The following is an 18776-nucleotide window of genomic DNA, read 5'->3' as shown; positions in this document are numbered from 1 at the left end:
CAACGCCTCATCTGTATTCTTTGGTTGTTGGTAGTCTTCTTGAAGATCAGTTTAGGAGGAAGGCATGCTCTTTTGTTGCCCTCATTTTCAGAATTGCGGGTTGTTTCAGTTGCTATCCCTTCTGGGCCAAGGTGTGACCCTCATTTTAGCATGTCCTGAATAGTAAGAAGTCAGTTTCTTGACACTCTTAGGGAAACTCAAGAGGATGCAAGGGAAATTATTTAGATTGTAAGCTCTGTGGGATAAGGACTGCCCCTTGCTATATGTTTGTACAATAGGACCCCAATCTTACATAGGTTTAATAAACTTTCAATATTTAAATGGGACATTGGAGTCTAGAAATCTTTCTTTTTTAATACCATCTCTCTTCTACACAAAACTCTCACAGGGGGACTCTCTCAAAATTCTCTTCTGTGAGGATACTTCAGCAGTTGAAACCAAGATAGCCAAATGCTGGTTGGCTACAAAAAGCAAAGCTTTTAAGAAAGCAGGAGTACAGGGATGATTGTGCTAATTATTATTCTTTTGCATGTGCACTAAAGTGGAGGAGACGATAACAGAGGAAAAAGTCTAGTAGTAACTGCCTTGAGTACTAGAAAAGCTTTGTATTTGGCTTCCATCCACTTGGAAGTATGAAGGGGGAGGAGGAGAAAACACTCTCTTCCTCCCTGCCCCCTCTTTCAACAAGAATTCAACTTAAGCCCTTTTTTGTTCCAGGTTGGGATTTTAAGATTCTAACTGTTCATGGGTTAAGCATGGAGAAATCCTGAGTTCTGAAGATAGGGAATTAATTACAATTTAAATGTTGGCAAAAGTGATTAGCTGTCTTCAAGTTTTCAATCCCATTTAACCAGGAAAGGCTTGTAACTTGAGCCTTTTGCCCTGGGAAAACAGTCACTCCAGACCATGGTTTAGGCATGCCAGCATTCCAGGAACTTTCACTGTTGTTGCTTCAGGTATACTTAGCCATAGATAAATGGTGAAGTTCAGAAGTAAGGCCTGTCAAGCCAGCACCACTCACAATTGCTACACTTCCGCAAATTTTGTATCCCTGGATAAGTAACTAAAATTTTAGCTATTTCTAGCTTGGTATCAACAGGTGGAAATGCAAGTAGTTAATAAATGGAGAATGAAATTGTGTAGGGAAATAATTTTGTATTCACACTTTTTTAATAGGAAACACCCCTTTCTACATGAATAAGATTCTACGATTGATCAAATATACTGCAACATCTTTTGCATCACTGTTAGTGCAACTATTTCAAATGGTTTTGCTGAACCTGGGTTATGAATTTAAAGGTACCTTTTTTAGTGGTCTTCCCTTCCTCTGTCTCCTCCAAAGCCACTACCTCAATAAAAAGCCCTGTGCTTTTTTTCTTGTGTGGCTTTTCATCCATTTCACCTGCTGCACCATGGTGTCTTCCATAGTAATTTGGCTGGTTTCTCTTGCACCTTTTTTTTCCTTGGGACGTGTCCATATACAGGTATATGGTAACTGTGGTGTTTTTTTTCTGTTTGATCTTTTTTTCTTCCCAGGAAATTGCATGGGCAGGGGGAGGTCAGGGGGTTGACACTGCCACACTGTAATTTTTTCAGTGTTTTCAAAATGCAGTTTTCTTGCTTCCTCTAGACTTGAGCTTCATGTTCCTAAATCTCAGTTTGTTTTAGTTCTGCAAGGTTAAGTCTCCTCATTAACACTTTCTCTGCAGGCTGTTCTGCTGTTTGTAATGTGGTGCTTATTGCCTGTCCCTCGGGGTATGTCTACATAGCAACTAGACACTGGTATCAGGCCCATGCTAGCCAACTCAGGCTCCCTGTGAGGTGGGAGGGTCCAGGCTCCAGCCCAAGCCCAGAAGTCTACATGGCAATGAAATAGTCCCGCAAACCCAAGTTAGCTGGCACGGGCCAGACGTAGGTGTTGAGTTGCTGTGTAGTTATACCCTCAGAGTAAATCTTCTAACTATTATGTTAAAGTTGACAGAAAATAACTGTATCCTTCGTGCTCAGCTGAAAGGGATTCCTCATCTTCCTCCCACTCCTTCAGTAATGCTTTTTCTGCCTTTCTGATATCGGGAATGTCTGGTCTCTCCTGGATTCTCCACTGAAACCAGGGAAGTGGTGTAGCACTTGGTCCGCAACTGAAAGGATGGGGGTGTTCAACAGTGTTGGTTTTTTGAGTAGAGTATTGGAACTAAATAGGTGTAAAGCAGTTTTGAACACAGATTTAAAAATAACTGCTCCTCCTGTCGCATCCTCAAGTAATCCATGTTTCAGTTGCTACCTGGTGAGGCTTGAACTAATTCTCCATTGCCAATAGTGTGTTCCACGAAAAATTGTAGACTGCTAGATCTGAATTTGAGGTTTTTTCATTAGAAATTCAGATCTTATCTAATCAAGCTTTCCTGGAAGGTGCTACAGACAAACGGAGAACTGGTAAGTTTGAATTCCCAGGTACCAAGCAAGTAGAACTCAAAATTAAGCATTCAGTTAAAAACTGCTTCCCCAAATAATTAATGTGTGTGGTGACAAATTCTGTGAGCCTTGAATCTCCCCCAAGGCGCGGTGCGGCTGCGATTGTGCAGATTTCACTCACTCAGACCATGGGGACAGGAACCCTTTGGTCAGCCGATCCCCGGATGGAGACGGCGCCCAGACTCAAACACACCACAGGGAGGACGGATAGACACAGAGACAAGATAGTCCTCAGTCCGGACAAAACACAGAAATAATTACCTGACCAGATTCCTGATGTTAGATCCCGGGATCCCTACCAGAACAGAGTGGGAACCAACAGGTTCGATGGCGTAGACTTCACTGTGGTCATGCACCCTTCCATTCTGGCGGAGGACCGCTCGGGCCAAATGCCCAGGTGCCGGCTTGCCACGGCCATGCTAAGAACGGTCAGGAGTCACACAGCCCCAGTGAAGAAGGTTGCCATCTCGGTGGAACCTCCAAATTGTCAAAGTCAGATTCAAGGCTCACAGAATTTGTCAGACCACTCTGTTTATTAGCAAAACGCTTTTCCAGTGCACCCAGATATGTGAGCCCTCTGCAAAAGCTCAAGCTAACTTATTTATACAGATAAGCCAAAGCCAATTTAACATAAGAGACAAAAGGAAGCAGAAACTGACAAATATACATACATATCTTATTTGCATACTAACATTTACCAATCTCCTAGCTCAGTAGGAGCTCTAAGTTAATTAGTTTGAGGACCATTGTCTCACACTCCTTAATGTTTCTTTTCCTGACAACTGTATTTCAACAAACCCACCAGATGCATTTCTTTAATGAATTATAATTTCAATATAATTCATTCTACTTTCACAGTGGTATGTGAGTTAAACACCTATTTAACAGTTGCACTGTTTCAGATGCAGCCTTCAGTTAGGGGGCAAGTACCCAACTGACTTCCAAGAAGACCACAGCAAAACCAGGAAAGAGTAGACTAGACTTAGTTGATATTTGTAAGGCAAAAAACAAGAAGGAAAAAGGTTTGACCCACAGAGTAGAGGGGCTTCCTTTAGGCATCGTAAAGTTGCAAAAAATGTACACATGCATGCCCTTTGCAAGTCACCTTACACACCAAATACCTTTTTAAGGTCTCCTGTAGGTGGCTTGACTTTATAACTAAATAAATCAGGTCAGTTTACTTGTTAAGCTAGCTATCTGAAGTTTTGGACTCCAGAGAGTTAAATTCTATACCCTCTTTCTGCATGTATTGCAGCTCACTCGAATTACTGTGGAAGTATGAATGTAAAAGACTTTCTCAAAGAGGATGGCCATCTTGGTATAAATGGGGAATCCTTGTGTAAGTATGGTTGGGGGTTTTTTTTTTTTTTTCTTTTTTCCGTCTTTTAGCTTTGGGTTGGAGTCCTGGATGTCACAGTGACATCTAGATGATATGAAACAACTCTATAGAAGTTGTATACCTGAACAGTAGTTTTGTGTTTGTTTTTTAATTTAGATGCTAAGTATTAACACACAAGTGTATTGCTGCAACATTTTCTATAGGAGCAAATATCTGTGGGATTTTGTCTTGTTAATCTTTCTTCCTACCTTAGTTCTTGGTTTTGGAAAATGATACTGTGACATAACTGGAACATGTCTGTCTTGTTAGTAGTTTTATTGGTTAACTTGTCACTATTAATTGATTGTTACCATAACCAACAGGTGATGACTGTAAGGGGAAGAAACATCTTGAAACATACACAACAGTCCACATGCAATCCTCAAGGTCTAAAAGGGTAGCAAGGACCATTTGGCACACCTTTTCTTATGCAGGTTGACTTGCACTTTTTTTTCATTTGCTTTTATTTTACATCACAACCTCACAAATGTTAATCACTCCTACTGCTTTGTGTTTTTAGTTTAACTGTAATTTTCAAAATAGATTAGGCTGAATTAACTGTAAAAAAGTTCTGGAAGAATAGTTACATGGAATCTCTTCTACTCCATGTGTTACTTGCTACAATATTAGACTCACTGATTAGATTAGGAAGGAGCTTGGCAGATATAATAGTCTGTTTACATATGGCACAATTGCTATGAAAGGAAGTTATAGTAATTTATTACCATATGATGTGTATTTTAAAGTATTAAATACAAAGCAAAAGTTTTTGTTTTGTTTTTTGTTTTTAAGCTATACTTTACGTAAGTGTATATTTCTGGAAGGACGGAAAACAGGATTTAAAGAGAAAAGGGACATTAAGATAACTCCTATACAGGGTATTTTATTATGTACCCTGATTTTATTTTTATACCCTGATTTTTATTTATTTATTACAAGACTCTCTCATGTAGTTAGTATACTATCTATCCTATGAAATGGATCTACTAATGCTTGAATAGGCACAGGCATCAAGATGCTTTAGAGCTATTTGCTGTCAATCAATTTTCATGCAGCAAAGAAGAATAGTGTGAGACATTTCTTCAGTCATCTAACTGGTTTTATAAAATACTGAGCTGTAACGTTTGGTGCCCCTCAGAGACTGAGCAGCACATCCTCTGCTAATCTAAAGTTTAGAATTCCTCTAAATTTATCTGTGGTGGTCTATTTCTATAGAACAACAACAACAAATCTACACTTAGTGTCAGAGTCAAAGGCCATTTAATCTTTCCATTGACTTCAGTGGGCTTTGGGTCAGGCCTTTGAAAAACCAACTGACACAGTCATCCATAAAACATGCAGCTGAATTTAATTATAAAAATGAACAATAATTTACCTAATTACTTATAATATTACTTTCAATAAGGCATATTCTTTTCTTATTCTTATGCTTCTCAATATCTCCTCTTGTTAATGAGGATATTATGGTCAATATTTTTTAAATAACGATTTTGAAGAATTAATTCTTGAAGTTTTAAATGTTCCAGAAACTTGCAGTACACACTTGAAGACAAAACCAAGAAACTCTGAAAGGGTTGCCTGACTAAATATGCACTTGTGTTATACTAAAGAGCAGATGATTGAAGAGTATTAATTAGGACATTTTTCTGACAGACTATTGTACTACAAAACATAGGCTCTTTGTGTTCTGAAAAGATGGTATTTTAATTACCCAGATGATAAAATCTGGATGTTGAACTGTCTATGTACTAGCATATTGTCTTTTTCCTTTTAATGGTGTTAGCACCGCTTATGTCCATATTTTGTCTTATTAGCAGTAATACTCATTTTGTGTATAATGTTTTTAAAAGTTTACAAACTACTGGAGGATATACACTAAAATTATACTATATGTAATTCTCATAACTTCAGAAGCTAAAGAATCTCTCTACTGCTTTTATTGTAAACGATGGGTCAGGTTGTCTGTATATACATTACATATATATATATAGTTCATTTGTTATACACCAGGTTACTTTGTGCTACAAGTGTTGCAAACAGTGGGAGCAACAGGATGGTTTATGTCTCAGAAGATGTTATCACTACTTTGGCTGGCCATTGTTTCTCCAGGTTACTATCTTGATCTCTGTTTTTGTGCTTTTGCATGTGTTCTGTCTCTGCTGGCAAACTAGGAGTCTACACTATGTGATTGCCTCGCTGATGCTGACTCAACTGTGCTTTGGATGGTACTTTACTGTTTGTAAAGGCTAAACTATTTAGTGACAAGATATCTGTGTTCACAAATTCAATGGGAGATTAACAAGGCTGCTTCATATGAAAGGCAACATGTCTAATGGTTAGAGCAGACAAGGGGGGGGTGAGGAAAACTGGGCTGTTTGATTCTCCCATTAACTCCCCATGGCTTTAGGAAACTTTCTTAATCTTTTAGTGCCACGGTATCCCTATAATCAAAATTAATATAATGCCTCTTTGAAGCTCATAGAGGCTTTTAGTTGAATGGGGTTATCCAAGTGCAAAGCACGATTAAACGTAGCTGAACGGGTGTTGTGTTTTAACCTTATGAAAGTTAGTTATTGCTTTACTAAACAAATTTCATCTTCTTGCATGGCAGGTTTTTTGTGCTGAATAGTTGATCATGCGTTGCAATACATAGCTGTGATATAAAGTTAGATGAAAACAAGTTGCATGTGTTTCCTTTCACCATCCACCCCAACAATCTGTTTGTTGCACAAAACATTTTCTGCCATATTTGCATGTGCTTCTGGTTGGTCTCCCTTAGTATATATTCTGTAATAATTACATTTTTAGTTCATTGAATACATCCTTTCTCTTATAGGGAAGGCAGCTTCTGGGGTATTCTGGTGGCTTGGAACTGGATGGTATCAACTTGTTACTCTGATTTCTTTGTTCAATGTGTTTCTTCTTACAAGGTTTGTGAATTTATTTTTTAAACAGAATTTTCTTCCCTGAGTTACAGACTTGTTAGATTTGTGCTGTAAGAGTTGTGATTAAAATGCATGAAATTATCCTAGTTGAAGAATACAAGTGTAATGTCTGTGACAAAAGGAGAAAGCAAACTCTGTGTGTGTGTGTGTGTGTGTGTGTGTAAACACGGGAGGGAGAGGAAAATCTTTGCTATTTAGAAAGACAGAACTGCTGAGGAATGAATCTGTTTGTAGCTTTAGAATCATACACACTTCAGCAAAAAAGGAAAAAGGTGATCTGACAATATTCATTAATATTCTAAGAATGTGGGGACACATGTATGTCAGTATCTGTAATATGCCTTTCTAAATCAAAGTTGCTGCACATCTTTCTGTACAGAGCATCTGTATATTTTCATTTTAAATATGAGGTACTGGGTGAAGCGATTAAACAGCTACATAGCAAATAGTAAAAATTGTTAGACTAGTTACACAGGTCTGTTGTCCACCTTAACAGATTAAGAAATAACCATAATGAATTCGTCAAAGAAGTATACTTCAGTACTTTTCAGATGCATAATCTGTGTGTGTAATATGCACTAGAGGAAAAAGCGTGATATTTCTATGTAGCCAAAACTTAAGCTAGATCAATCTAAGATGTGAATAGGGCAGTTTATTTCCATATGCTGTTGCATTCTAAACAATGTGAAGACACTTCACTGTAATGTAAACTGAACTAACCTCTGTCATGAGGTACCATTATTTATACTCGTATGCGGTCTATTATACTATATGAGTTGGAGTCTGCTTTTTCCTGTACATGAGTAACTTCCATTCCACTAACACCTATGGACATAAATATGTATTTACAATGAAGAAAATAGAAACCCACATACCAAAGTGTGTGTGTGTGTGTACAGCTTTGTAAGCCTGACTCTCTCATTCTAAGATGCTATATAGATTCGGTCATGTCAGGTTCAATATTTAGGTACAAAACAAAATTACTAAATGTAGTACCACTGTGTAAAATAAGTTTTGTATTTTTCTTTTCTCCAGCATGTTCTTGGGCGGCGGGGGGGAAGTAACTGTTTGGGCAAGTTACTATTGCTGACGTCATAAAATATCAGCATTTTTTGTGATACAATACACAGAATTGAGCTCTAAGTGTTTAAAATTGAACCTCATGTTTAGGTTTATTTCATGCTAATGCCTCAACCAATTATAGAGCACAGTTAAAAATGATAGACCCATTCTATGTCTAATTAAAAGTTAAATTTATTTCTCTGTTTCTAGATGCCTTCCAAAGATTTACAAGTTGTTACTGTTTCTCATCCCACTGCTGTTTTTGCTAGGTATGTGAAGTGTTTGTTGTTAGTGCAAACTGGTCAATAGTTATTACAAATGTATCAAACTAGCATTTTTAGGTGAAATTGATGTTTATGAAAGATGTCCAGCTAACAGCACAGGAGACTGAAGTTCTGTTTGCTGACAGCAGCAATTCAAGCATTCTCCAACACTGCTCTGCCAGTGTGCTTCCCATCTGACATGGAAAGAATATCCCTGGTTGTAAGAAAGCAGTTCAGTTTCTGTGCCCCTTCAATATGTAGACCATCTCTGAAGGGGACTACAGGACAACCCGTTCATGACCAGGAACTGGAATGAGCCCATTAAGAGACTTCATATAGATTACCTGTTGATTTGTTAAATAAGTCTAATTGCATTATTATTGGCAGTGCTTATAGTCAACAGTTACAGTGGCCCAACGTTTTTCTATTTTCCAGTCTTTCTGGTTGTTGTAACTCTCTCTAACTTAAACATTTTGGGCACAATATTCCATGCCAGATGTCTGTCCACAGATGAATTTTTTTTATTACGTTTCACCTGAAATGATTCAGTCATATCTGAGAACGAGGCTAAGGAAAATTGCTCCTCACCAAAAAAATCTTTTGTTGTCTCTAGGGTCTCAATTCTTTGGAGCAGGGACTTATATGTTGCCAGAGGGATTGCTTTAGTGGTGGGATAATACTGCCTAATCTCATGGGTATTGTGAAGATAAGTGCTTTAATGTTTGTAAAGCATTAAGAGACTACTATGGAAACCCCACAGAAAAACTCCTAAGGAAATTAGTAATTCTGTATTCAGTGCAGAATCTGGATGATGTGCAACAAATAAGATAATGGGCCACACATAGAACAATGAGGATAAAGAAGAAATATTGGCATGTGCCATTCAGTGAGTTAAATGTATCTTGTGCACTAACTGAGCCATGGGAAGTTATGTGATCATGTGAGGATTGTATCATAATGCATACACGTAAGAAGTCTGAATTAAGGTTGCACAAGCAACCTTAACTCTGGCATTTCCTAACCTTTGCGTGCTTAGTTTACAACCTTAACACCCTTAAACATAGTTTGTTTGTTTTTAAATCTAGTTTTGTTTAGACTTTGGTAGTGCCCACAGTGTGAAGTGCACTTTCCAAACACGTAACATAGCTTCTGTCCTGAAGTAACTGCTTTAAAGTATTAATCCAAATGATCATAAAATCTGAGATTGCACCTCTTCTTAAAAACAATTTTTGCATTTGTTTTTCTTTGATCTTCTTGCCTAAGGTATATGGTGCTGGGGCTTTGAAGGCGTCCTTTCATTACTGCCTGCATTCAATTGGACAAACATACGTCAAACACAAAGAATAGATGAGCCTCTGCAGATTCTTAAACCACATCCTGATTCTTCTCGCTATGCTCAGCCTCCAGAGGTAAAATACTTAGTATATTTCTTAAAAGGCATCTTCTTAACTCTTGGCTACTGGATTTTTCCAATAACTAAACTGTAATTCAAGAATAATGGAGTAAATGGGCTTGCTTAATTCTTTTATATATAAATCTTCACATTTTAGGGTCCCGGACAGTTATTTGATTCTAGTCGTATGAGTGAACTGGAAAAGCAAATGGCCTTCATGTCTGACAGATGTCATCACAATGATGAAGAATATGGCAAAGTGATGCTACAGCTTGAGAAGCTTCAGGATCAAGTTGCCCAGATGAATGACAAAAGTGAGATGTTGATACTAATAAAAAATGTAATGGGCCAACATCTTAAGGAAATGCAATCTGAGGAAGTGGCACGTTCAACGGTAAAGATAAAATAAGTGTTTCTGATGGTTTCTTAACATTGATTAGCGTACTAACCCTAGTGCATATTTACCATCCAAATTATATGTAAGATTTTTTTATGTTGTATTTAAGAGCCTATGTTAAAATTAATAGAGGTAGTTGAAGCTGAGAATGAGAATTTGAGTGTAGCTGGAGTGTGAAATTACTTAACTGCTTATTTCCTTTCTTTGTTTTTTAAGGCCTACATCAGTGCAATAGTCTAGCAACTTTTAATTATAAGTTGCTATACTTCTTGTGTTGGGTTATAAATCAGAATATTTGCATTTTCAGCTATCCCAATCTCCATTCTCCAATCTAATGTATACCCCCTTGCAGTCAATGCACTTATTTGAGTTGATGCTTTAATAAATCATTCCTGAAACAGGGAGTACTCGCGTACCAATCCTTGAAGCGTTTGAAACTAACTTCCAGTATTTCTTTTTTTAACCAACAAAAAAGGCTGTGGATGGTAGCCCAATATCATGACCTGCCATGTACCAGATCTAAGGCTTTCAGCAACTCCTGAATCTTGCTCTTTAGGCAAGAGGCACTAAAACAGATGCTGGATGTCTTTAGGATGTGAGGAAGGGGGAAGAGAGAGAGCTCTGTTTAACTTGCACTACCTAACTTTTGTAACAAAAATAGTAATTATAACATAAGTGTAAAATTATGGCACCGGAAATAAGAAAGAAGGCCACAATTGGATGATAGGGTTTGTCACTTATGAAAAGTCAAATGCTTAGAGTAGGCTGTAGTTGTAAACACGTTTTATACTTTTCATTCTGAATATAAATGTGTATAAACCTTTTGATGCTAGGGACGATATTTATTATAGCGTACTACTAATAAACTTCTTTCCTTCAACTCTTTCTTCCACTCTGACCCTCTGTTAATATCAGAAGGTGATGGATTGAATTTCCTATAATGCCTAAGTTATTTAGGATCATTAATTTAATTGACTTTCAGTGGGATTCGAGCTCCTAAATCAGTGGTTCTCAACCCATTTACCATTGTGGGCTGCATAGGCAGCTGTCTGTTATTTGGGCCACATCTATACAATATATATTACCTGTATGGCTGTGACGCTGTCACGTGGGCTGCAGCTGTGTGCTGATTGGGCTGCAAGTGGCCCGTGGGTTGAGAATCACTGTCCTAAATCTTTAGGAAAAGTCTCATCTAACGTTTCATGTCACAGTTAACTTTCAGTACAAAACCAGAAACACTACAGGAAACAAGTTGGGTAGGCTACTAAGTAATAGCCTACATAAGAGTTCAAATCTTAATCTGACAAACTGTGTTTTTCCACAAAAAATGCTTTTACTAGCCCATATTCCCTTTAATTAATTGGCTGCCCAATTTGGTATTAGGCTCTAGCTTTGATGCTAGCATCTGTAACTCAAGATTTCTGCTGATATTGCCCCACCAACTGGCAAGCAGTAAGCATCATGTAGTTTTGTCAGCAGTACTGCCTGCCCCCTTCTCGTGTTCTTGATTTCACAGGGCTATCTCCAAATGGCTAGTCTAACGTAGCACAGCTTGGCATCAAAAATCAATTGGACTTAAATGACTTAAGCATTTTTCAAACATATTTAATCCTTGGTTTGTATGCACAAAGTATCTGGCATGATCACAACATGAAAGTAATGATTTTACTAAAGATATTAATAGCAATTTGACTATTTTTGTTCTCAATAAGTAGAACATTTTTTTCCTGTTTTTAAGACTGATCTTCTGGCTTTACACCAAGAACATGAATTGCGCATTTTGACACTGGAAGACTTTATTGGAAAACTTTCTGCAAAATCTGAGGTACTGAAAGGCTCTTGCCTTCCTACCTACATATAGTGAGTCCAAAGCATAGCCTCTTTACAAATTAAATGGAGTAAACTTCAGTCAACTATAGAAATGTTGCTTAGTAAACTTTTCCCAATATCTATCTTCTACCACTCCAGTTATCAAGTTTAAGTCTGCAGTGCCCAAACTTTCTTTAAAATTGCCGCCTCTTGTTTCTGGAGAGGCTGAAGGTTTCTGTCTGCAGGTGCAGGAAGCTGAAATTGTTTCATGATTGCACATCTAAAGTGACTGTCAAAGTAAAAACATTTTAAAAAACCCCTCAAATAACTGAATTCAGATTTTAAAAACTGGTATTCATTTTAATGCAGCAGGTTCACAAGTAAAATTGTTTGGTCCTACTGCCTTTCACTTGCTCTGGAAAATGAAACTTGAATGGTCAGCCCCACTCTAAGGGATTGACTACACTTGCGAGTTAGAGTGCATTAAAGCAGCCCCTTGGCGCCCTAGCTCACTACCCGTCCACACTGGCAAGGCACGTAGAGCACTGACATGATCTCAGCCCTCCACCCCCCAAACCCACTCTCTCTCCCCACATCACTCCTCCTCCCCCCATTTGAAAAGCACGTTGCAGCCACTTGCCTGCTCAGATAGCTACCACAATGGACTGCTCTCTGTGGCCGTTGCAAGAGCTGCTAATGTGGCCACACCAGTGTGCTTGTAGCTGTCAGTGTGGACAGATTGCAGTGCTTTCCCTACTGCGCTCTACGAAGGCTCGTTTAACTCAAAGCGCTCTACATCTCCAAGTGTAGCCATGCCCTAAGGAGCTTGTCTTCACTGCAACAGTTAGCTTGAGTACACTCCAGTGAGGGCAACCTCTCTTCAGAACAACCCTCGGGAGTTACACAGGGTGATTTGATTATCAGCACAGAGTGACTGGATTAGTTTCTGAGGAGTTATTTAAAATGTTGCATTCCCGCTGTGTTACTAGCTTGAGCATCAGCATCACTCAAGCTTCAACCCACCCCCAACGGGCCAGCCAGCTTGCTTAAAGCACTATTTAACTCAAATTAAAGATTTTTTGTATGTGGACAGGAGTTGAGTTAGGGGTAACACTTGAGTTATAACTTGAGCAAACTGTGATGTGAAGACACAGCCTAATTCTTTCATTAGCATAATACATTTATTTAACTTCCACAAGGCTGAAGCAGAAAATGTCTAAGATTCCGTGACTTCTGTGACCTAATCTTAGCTTTACTTATAAGTACAGGTCTCTTTGTATTGGCACATGCTGGACTAGTGCCAAAACCTGTTTGAGGTCCCAGTGTCTGGTGCTTTGTTTTCTGTGCTGTATGAGCAAGAGTTCTGAGATCTCTCTTGCATGTTCCTGAAAGTTTCATACCTAGGATCAGTACTGGTGTCCCCAAATGTAGATCTCTATGTGAATGCTGCTTCACCCTGTACAGGGATGGGAGCAGATATCTCTGGAGATCTTTCACCTCATTTACACCCTTCCCCTTCCAAAGCCACACTTACAGGTAACTGTCCTGTAACAAAGGAGAGCCCAACATCTTAGATTAGCTATGTGGGATCTTTGCAGAGTAGTACCTGATGATTTGTACTCCCATTCCCTCATACAGGGAAGAAAACATTTAGGTCCCTGCCAACTAGAGATCCAAACCTAGGAATCTATCTCTGATCTCCTTCATGGCAGCTTGTGCCAATGAACTGGGCCACTGCATTTTTAATAGTCCTGTTGATCTGTACTAGCTGTCTTTTTGGTGAGGGGTGTGTTTTTTTGTTTTTTTTTAAAAAAAGCTACAGATCACTCCATCAGATTCTGATCAATAAAGCAGGTAATTTGGCATAGAATGATTTATACAAATGCATGTACAGAAACATTAAACTAAATTATTTAGGAATGTAATCTTTTATGGGTGCTGACCAAGCATGTCCTCTTCATGTGGCAATTATCCTTATTTGCAATCTTGAAGTTAAAGAATGCACTTCTCAAAACAGATTTTTCATATCTATCAGGACATCCAGAAGGAACTTGAACTAACCCAAACAAGAACAGTGAGGTATGACTACTGTCTATGTCTAATATGTTGCATTTTGAATCCTGATACTAATTGATGGTGGTAGGAATCGTTCACTGAACTACAATGGTAACTATCCTTTTCTAATGCCTGTTGTGTATCAGTTGAGTGGTTTTTAAAGTTTTGTTGAAGTGTTTGTCAGCATGAGTGTTACCTTTTTATAACAGGGTTTGGTGGAGATTCTAGACATCCGTGCAAGAAGACCAGCTCTGAACTCTGAACAGTCCCATATCCTACCCCCAATATCTGACCATTATTTAAGCACCATATTTCTCTAGAACGGTATGAGGCATAAATTCACTACCATTCTAAGAGGGTGAGTGGGGCTGGCCAGAAAAAAATAATTGTATTTGGCAGAAAAAAATTTGAGGTTTTGGTATTTGGTTTCATTCTGCATTGGGATGAAGCCACGGCCTTTGGAAAAAAAAATAAGACCCTGACCAACCTCTCCAAAATCTCTTCTGTTGGAGCTTTTCCACTCTGTATGAATAATATTGAGGCAAAGAGAGACTGACTGTAAAGCAGTGGTTTGGACATTAACCTGTGATGTGGGAAACCCGTATACGAGTCCCTGTTCTGAATCAGGAAGAATAGGAACTTGAAGCTGAGGAGCCAACATCCTAGATGAGTGTCAAAACCACTAGGGTACTGACTAATGTGGGGTGGGTGTCTCTTGTTTTTTGGCTAGAATTTCCATCCTAGATCTGAGAAGTTTTTCCTGACAAAAATTTTGTGAAAATTAACACATTTCCACAAAAAGCTTTGGTTTTGAGTAATTGGCATTTTCCGACAAACATCTTAACAAAAAATTCCTGACAGCTCCCAAGAGTGAAGATTTTTGGAATTTCCTCAGAGGCCATTTACTAAGTGTTAAGCAGTATGCTTAAAGAAAATGTGCTGAGACCAGTTCTGATTCCAAGGGACTCACGTAAATTCAATCTGTGTACCATCTTAATTTCATCTACATTTGTCAATCATCTTAATTTCTATTTTTGAATCACATGCTACTAGGACAAAGCAGCATTTTTCTCAAAGACACAACTAGTTTGAGAAGAAGTGTAGCCTGATTTAGGGTGTCCTAATAATATTAATATATCAATTAAATTTTTATTTTATTTAATTGAATTCAATTAATATTAATAATAATGATTAATATTAATACTATGGATTTTAGACTCCCCAGTCTGTTTGATCAGAAAATAAAAGTTATTGTCCCAAATCAGGCTCCACAGAATTTACAAAGGACCCTCAGGGGTATGACAGGAAGCTCACACTGAGACAGATATATACGTAAAGACTTTTTATTAATCAGTGAAATAATAATTCAGTGGTAAAATAATCAGAGTTACAAAGTTACAATTGCATTACTGCTATTCAAAAGATACATATGATGATATAGTATTATATGCAACAAAGTTTTGGTTAATATACTCAGACCCTTCCTCAATAACCTGGTGGTAAGAGACACAGGACCAGCCTTGCGGTTCAGGTTTTTCAGTTCTTCAATGTGAGATGCAGTGCTTAGAAGAAACTAATACTAAGAGCTATCAAAACTAACTTAGGGTTTACTTGACTAACTTAAACTCAAAATCTAATAAACAAATTAAGAATAAAACTTAGGGAGACCAAGCTTAGCCTAGTTCCCTTGAAACTTAAAGTTTAAGAAGAACAAGTATAGCCTACTAATAGTAGTAGTCATAGTAGATAGAATAGAGTGAGTGTAAGTAAGACAGAGTAAGTGAGAATACTCTAGCGAGGTGGGTCACCTCTTTTATAGGTCACAAGTGCCAGAAATCCTTCCTCCTATGCCCAAATTTCATTCCTCAGCCACAAAATGTTAGGTTACGCTTACTCCATAGGCTAGTATGTTTGTGCGTATTGATGACCCATATATATGCATATACGTTTTCTTGTGGTGTACCTATTAAATCTGTGGGTACAACACTGAAAAACCCCCTATGCCATTCTTCCATTGTCTGTTGGTCTAGATAAAAGGTCCAAGACACATGCGTGGATACTTATCTATTTAGGTAACAAGATATAGGTCAACTTTGCTTTCTGGGTAAAAGGTTTTAATATAGATATGCTAACTTTGCCTAAGCTTAACATACAGGATGTGGCCTGTAGGTCTCTTGCATTACAGCCAAACTTATTTTAATATAAATCCATAAACCTATTACAATAAACCAAAACTATAATTACAATTACAACCTATTACAATAAACCAAAACTGAAACTATAAGAAAAGATAGAGAGAGAGAGATGCAAGTAAGTAAGCAAGCAGGTTAGTCCTATAGGCTACAGAAATGGTGTGCTAGAACTGACTGTACATCATTTTAAATAATAATTCAACTAATAAAATAGCTTTAAAATGATATAGTTGATCGATTTTCCCTTATCATATAATTCCCATTGATTTTGTATTGTTTTGAAATACTTCTTGGAGGCCTGACTTAGCCATACTATAATTTAGATGCTGAGTTTTAAACTAGTTAATGGAGATCAAATACTGTATACTCCACTAAAATAATATGGCAAATTCATGTAAAAAGACATCAACTCTGGTTCTACAGAAACCTTACAGAATCCCACAAACCTACCTATGTCCTAATATTGCATTACCAACTAAGTAAAATCCCATAGAGATATAATTCAAGTTTGGATCAACACTTCAGAATATATTGATTTAAAACAGATATTTAGTATGACTATCTTTAAACAAATAAATATTAATTTGAAAGGACATGCATTAGTAGGGTCACAAAGTCTATTTTTGGTTTTACCGTGAAGTTGTTCACTCTATGTATTAGACAAATGTCTTATTCTGTCAAATATTTGATTGAATTTTAAGTTGTGAGATTTGTTCTGACCTCTTGCTCTTAAATTATGACTCTTTTTTCGGGTTTACCAGTGGAAGTGATGAGCAAAACCAGCACCTTTTATCCAAGGTTAAACAACTAGAACTAGAGTTGGCTCACATGAAATCAGAACTGTTAACTCCACAAGACTTGAAGACCAGCTGTGAGAAAGTAGATACGATTCATGAAAAGGTAAGTTCTACAGTTGTATCACTATAAAACTCTTGCAATTTTCAGTGGAGTCTCCACAGGAAATATACTCCATCTTTGTTTGATTACACTGAATAAAACACTTTCAAAAGACAACGGTATGCTAATTTTAACAGTAATACTGATTTTTGAGGTAGCAAGTACTAATCTTACTAGACACTTATACATAACAAGGAATAAACCTAAATCTTAAATGGAACTAAAAGCACAGAGAGTAAATATATTACACTGGTTTTGTGTATAGTATATACTCTAATGTAGTAATTGGTATATGTTTTTCTGTGTCCAGCTAATTTGTACAAATACAGAAATGCAATAAAATATGGTTGTAAAGCAATAGTTCAACTGAATTGGTTTAAGTAATGTACAAATATAGCACCTCTTTCTTCATTTGCAGCATTAAATCTGTAATTGTAAATTGGAACAACAGAGAGAACTGACATCAGGGGGTAATGTGGATTTGTGATGTCTATTCCATAGTTATTAAAAGGCCATTAAATACTTACTCATTTGGTCGCTCTCAAGCACATGACCTCCTTCATCAGAATCTAGGCTCCTATTCCATTGACAGTGGAGTTCATCTCAAAATAATTGATATAACATTGGAAGTGTTAAAAACTTGTCTGGCTACTTATGAGATATAAAATTGAAGAACATGTGGTTAATGCAGCTGTGAACCCACACTTGTGAAATATTCATCAATCTTCATATGTGTTCTTGTTGAAGTCAAGCCCTGTATTTCAGAAAAAACATTTCAGCCTGGCTGCATGCACTTAGCACTTCCTTTGCGTTGGCCTTTATGGTGCCTCCTTTAAGGAATCCTAGCGGCCAGCATAAAAGATTATAAAGTGTATCTGAGCCCTGAAGATGTAAATTGCACATAGTTTGCTAGCAATTTGTAAGACATTTATTTCACTGCCAGATCAAGTGACTAGTTTGGATCTCCTTAGCTTTTTGAGTTGTTGAGCAATCTGGATTTCATATAGATGTGTAGAGTTTTTTCTCTCAAGATGACCAAACAGCTTTAGCAACAAAATACAACCTACAATACATAACTTGTCTCCAGGTTTAATGCACAGTTCCTGAAATGGTTTCTTGGGTTAACTTAGCCTGACTCTCTCTACTTTTGATGTTAAAAGGGAAGTTCGGAATTCTTTATTCACAGACTTCCCTATTTCGTTTGTCTAATTCAGTGTTATGGTTTTGTTTGTTCTCGATATTTTTACCTCAGATCATTTACTAAACTATTAATCTGTTTCTTCAGATTAAGGACCTTTTCACATTTGTATCTTACACTGTTAATTCCAGAGGGGTGCGGGGGGTAGTGGTGGTGGTGGTTTCAGTCGGAGTACAGGAAGAAGATAATATTTGTGGAGCAGAGAGGGCTGATTAGGTGGCAGTATTTTCTCATATCTGTTTGATCTAATTTATGGTTCTGCATGTAGGAAAAGGGTCTAGTATATTCCTTTTGTTTGTCATTTCAGGTAATTTTGATGATTTATTTTGATAAGTCATTCTGTGTGTATCTTAATTTGTCTGCCAACTTCTTTTGTGAAAAGGAATGTCTTTCACATATTCTCTGGCTACGTATTTACTCAGCCTCTGAATAGCTTCTTGAGGTCCTCAGTAACTCCATCTACTTATTGGGATTAAAATAAGGTGACAAATGTAGTGATGTTGTGAAGTGTTCTTTTGTCAACTTAATCTTAACTGCCACCATGTCAGATGTGCTTGCAGTACTGAATAATGGTGAGGCGCACACACAAGAAACTGACATTGATATAACCAGAAAAGTTTAACATAACTAATAACTTTGGCAGTAGTTTGGCAAGGCAGGGTGTGTGTTAGACTCTTTTAGGTTCTTCTCTCCCCATCCTACCAGTTGTTCCAAG

General features: G+C 37.5%; 1 protein-coding gene across 50 annotated transcripts in view; it reads left to right on the top strand.

Annotated features, from left to right (window-relative positions):
* SUN1 (Sad1 and UNC84 domain containing 1) overlaps positions 1-18776 on the top strand; it is a 60738-nt gene that overhangs the window by 29101 nt on the left and 12861 nt on the right. For 5 of the 50 annotated variants that reach the window (XM_043524286.1, XM_043524299.1, XM_043524285.1 and 2 more), the window contains 12 exons: positions 1177-1299; positions 2374-2433; positions 3728-3811; positions 4174-4284; positions 5861-5959; positions 6687-6780; positions 8068-8126; positions 9384-9529; positions 9671-9907; positions 11649-11735; positions 13737-13798; positions 16728-16866. In XM_043524286.1, the coding sequence (XP_043380221.1) occupies positions 1177-1299; positions 2374-2433; positions 3728-3811; positions 4174-4284; positions 5861-5959; positions 6687-6780; positions 8068-8126; positions 9384-9529; positions 9671-9907; positions 11649-11735; positions 13737-13798; positions 16728-16866 (1301 nt within the window). The remainder of the gene's footprint in view (positions 1-1176; positions 1300-2373; positions 2434-3727; positions 3812-4173; positions 4285-5860; positions 5960-6686; positions 6781-8067; positions 8127-9383; positions 9530-9670; positions 9908-11648; positions 11736-13736; positions 13799-16727; positions 16867-18776) is intronic. The other 45 variants (XM_043524289.1, XM_043524307.1, XM_043524288.1 and 42 more) reach the window with 26 other exon arrangements.

This window comes from Chelonia mydas, chromosome 10 (assembly GCF_015237465.2).
Source record: "Chelonia mydas isolate rCheMyd1 chromosome 10, rCheMyd1.pri.v2, whole genome shotgun sequence".
NCBI classification, from domain to species: domain Eukaryota; kingdom Metazoa; phylum Chordata; order Testudines; family Cheloniidae; genus Chelonia; species Chelonia mydas.
Note: the sequence above shows the minus strand (reverse complement) of the source record. Positions and strands in the feature narration are given on the sequence as shown.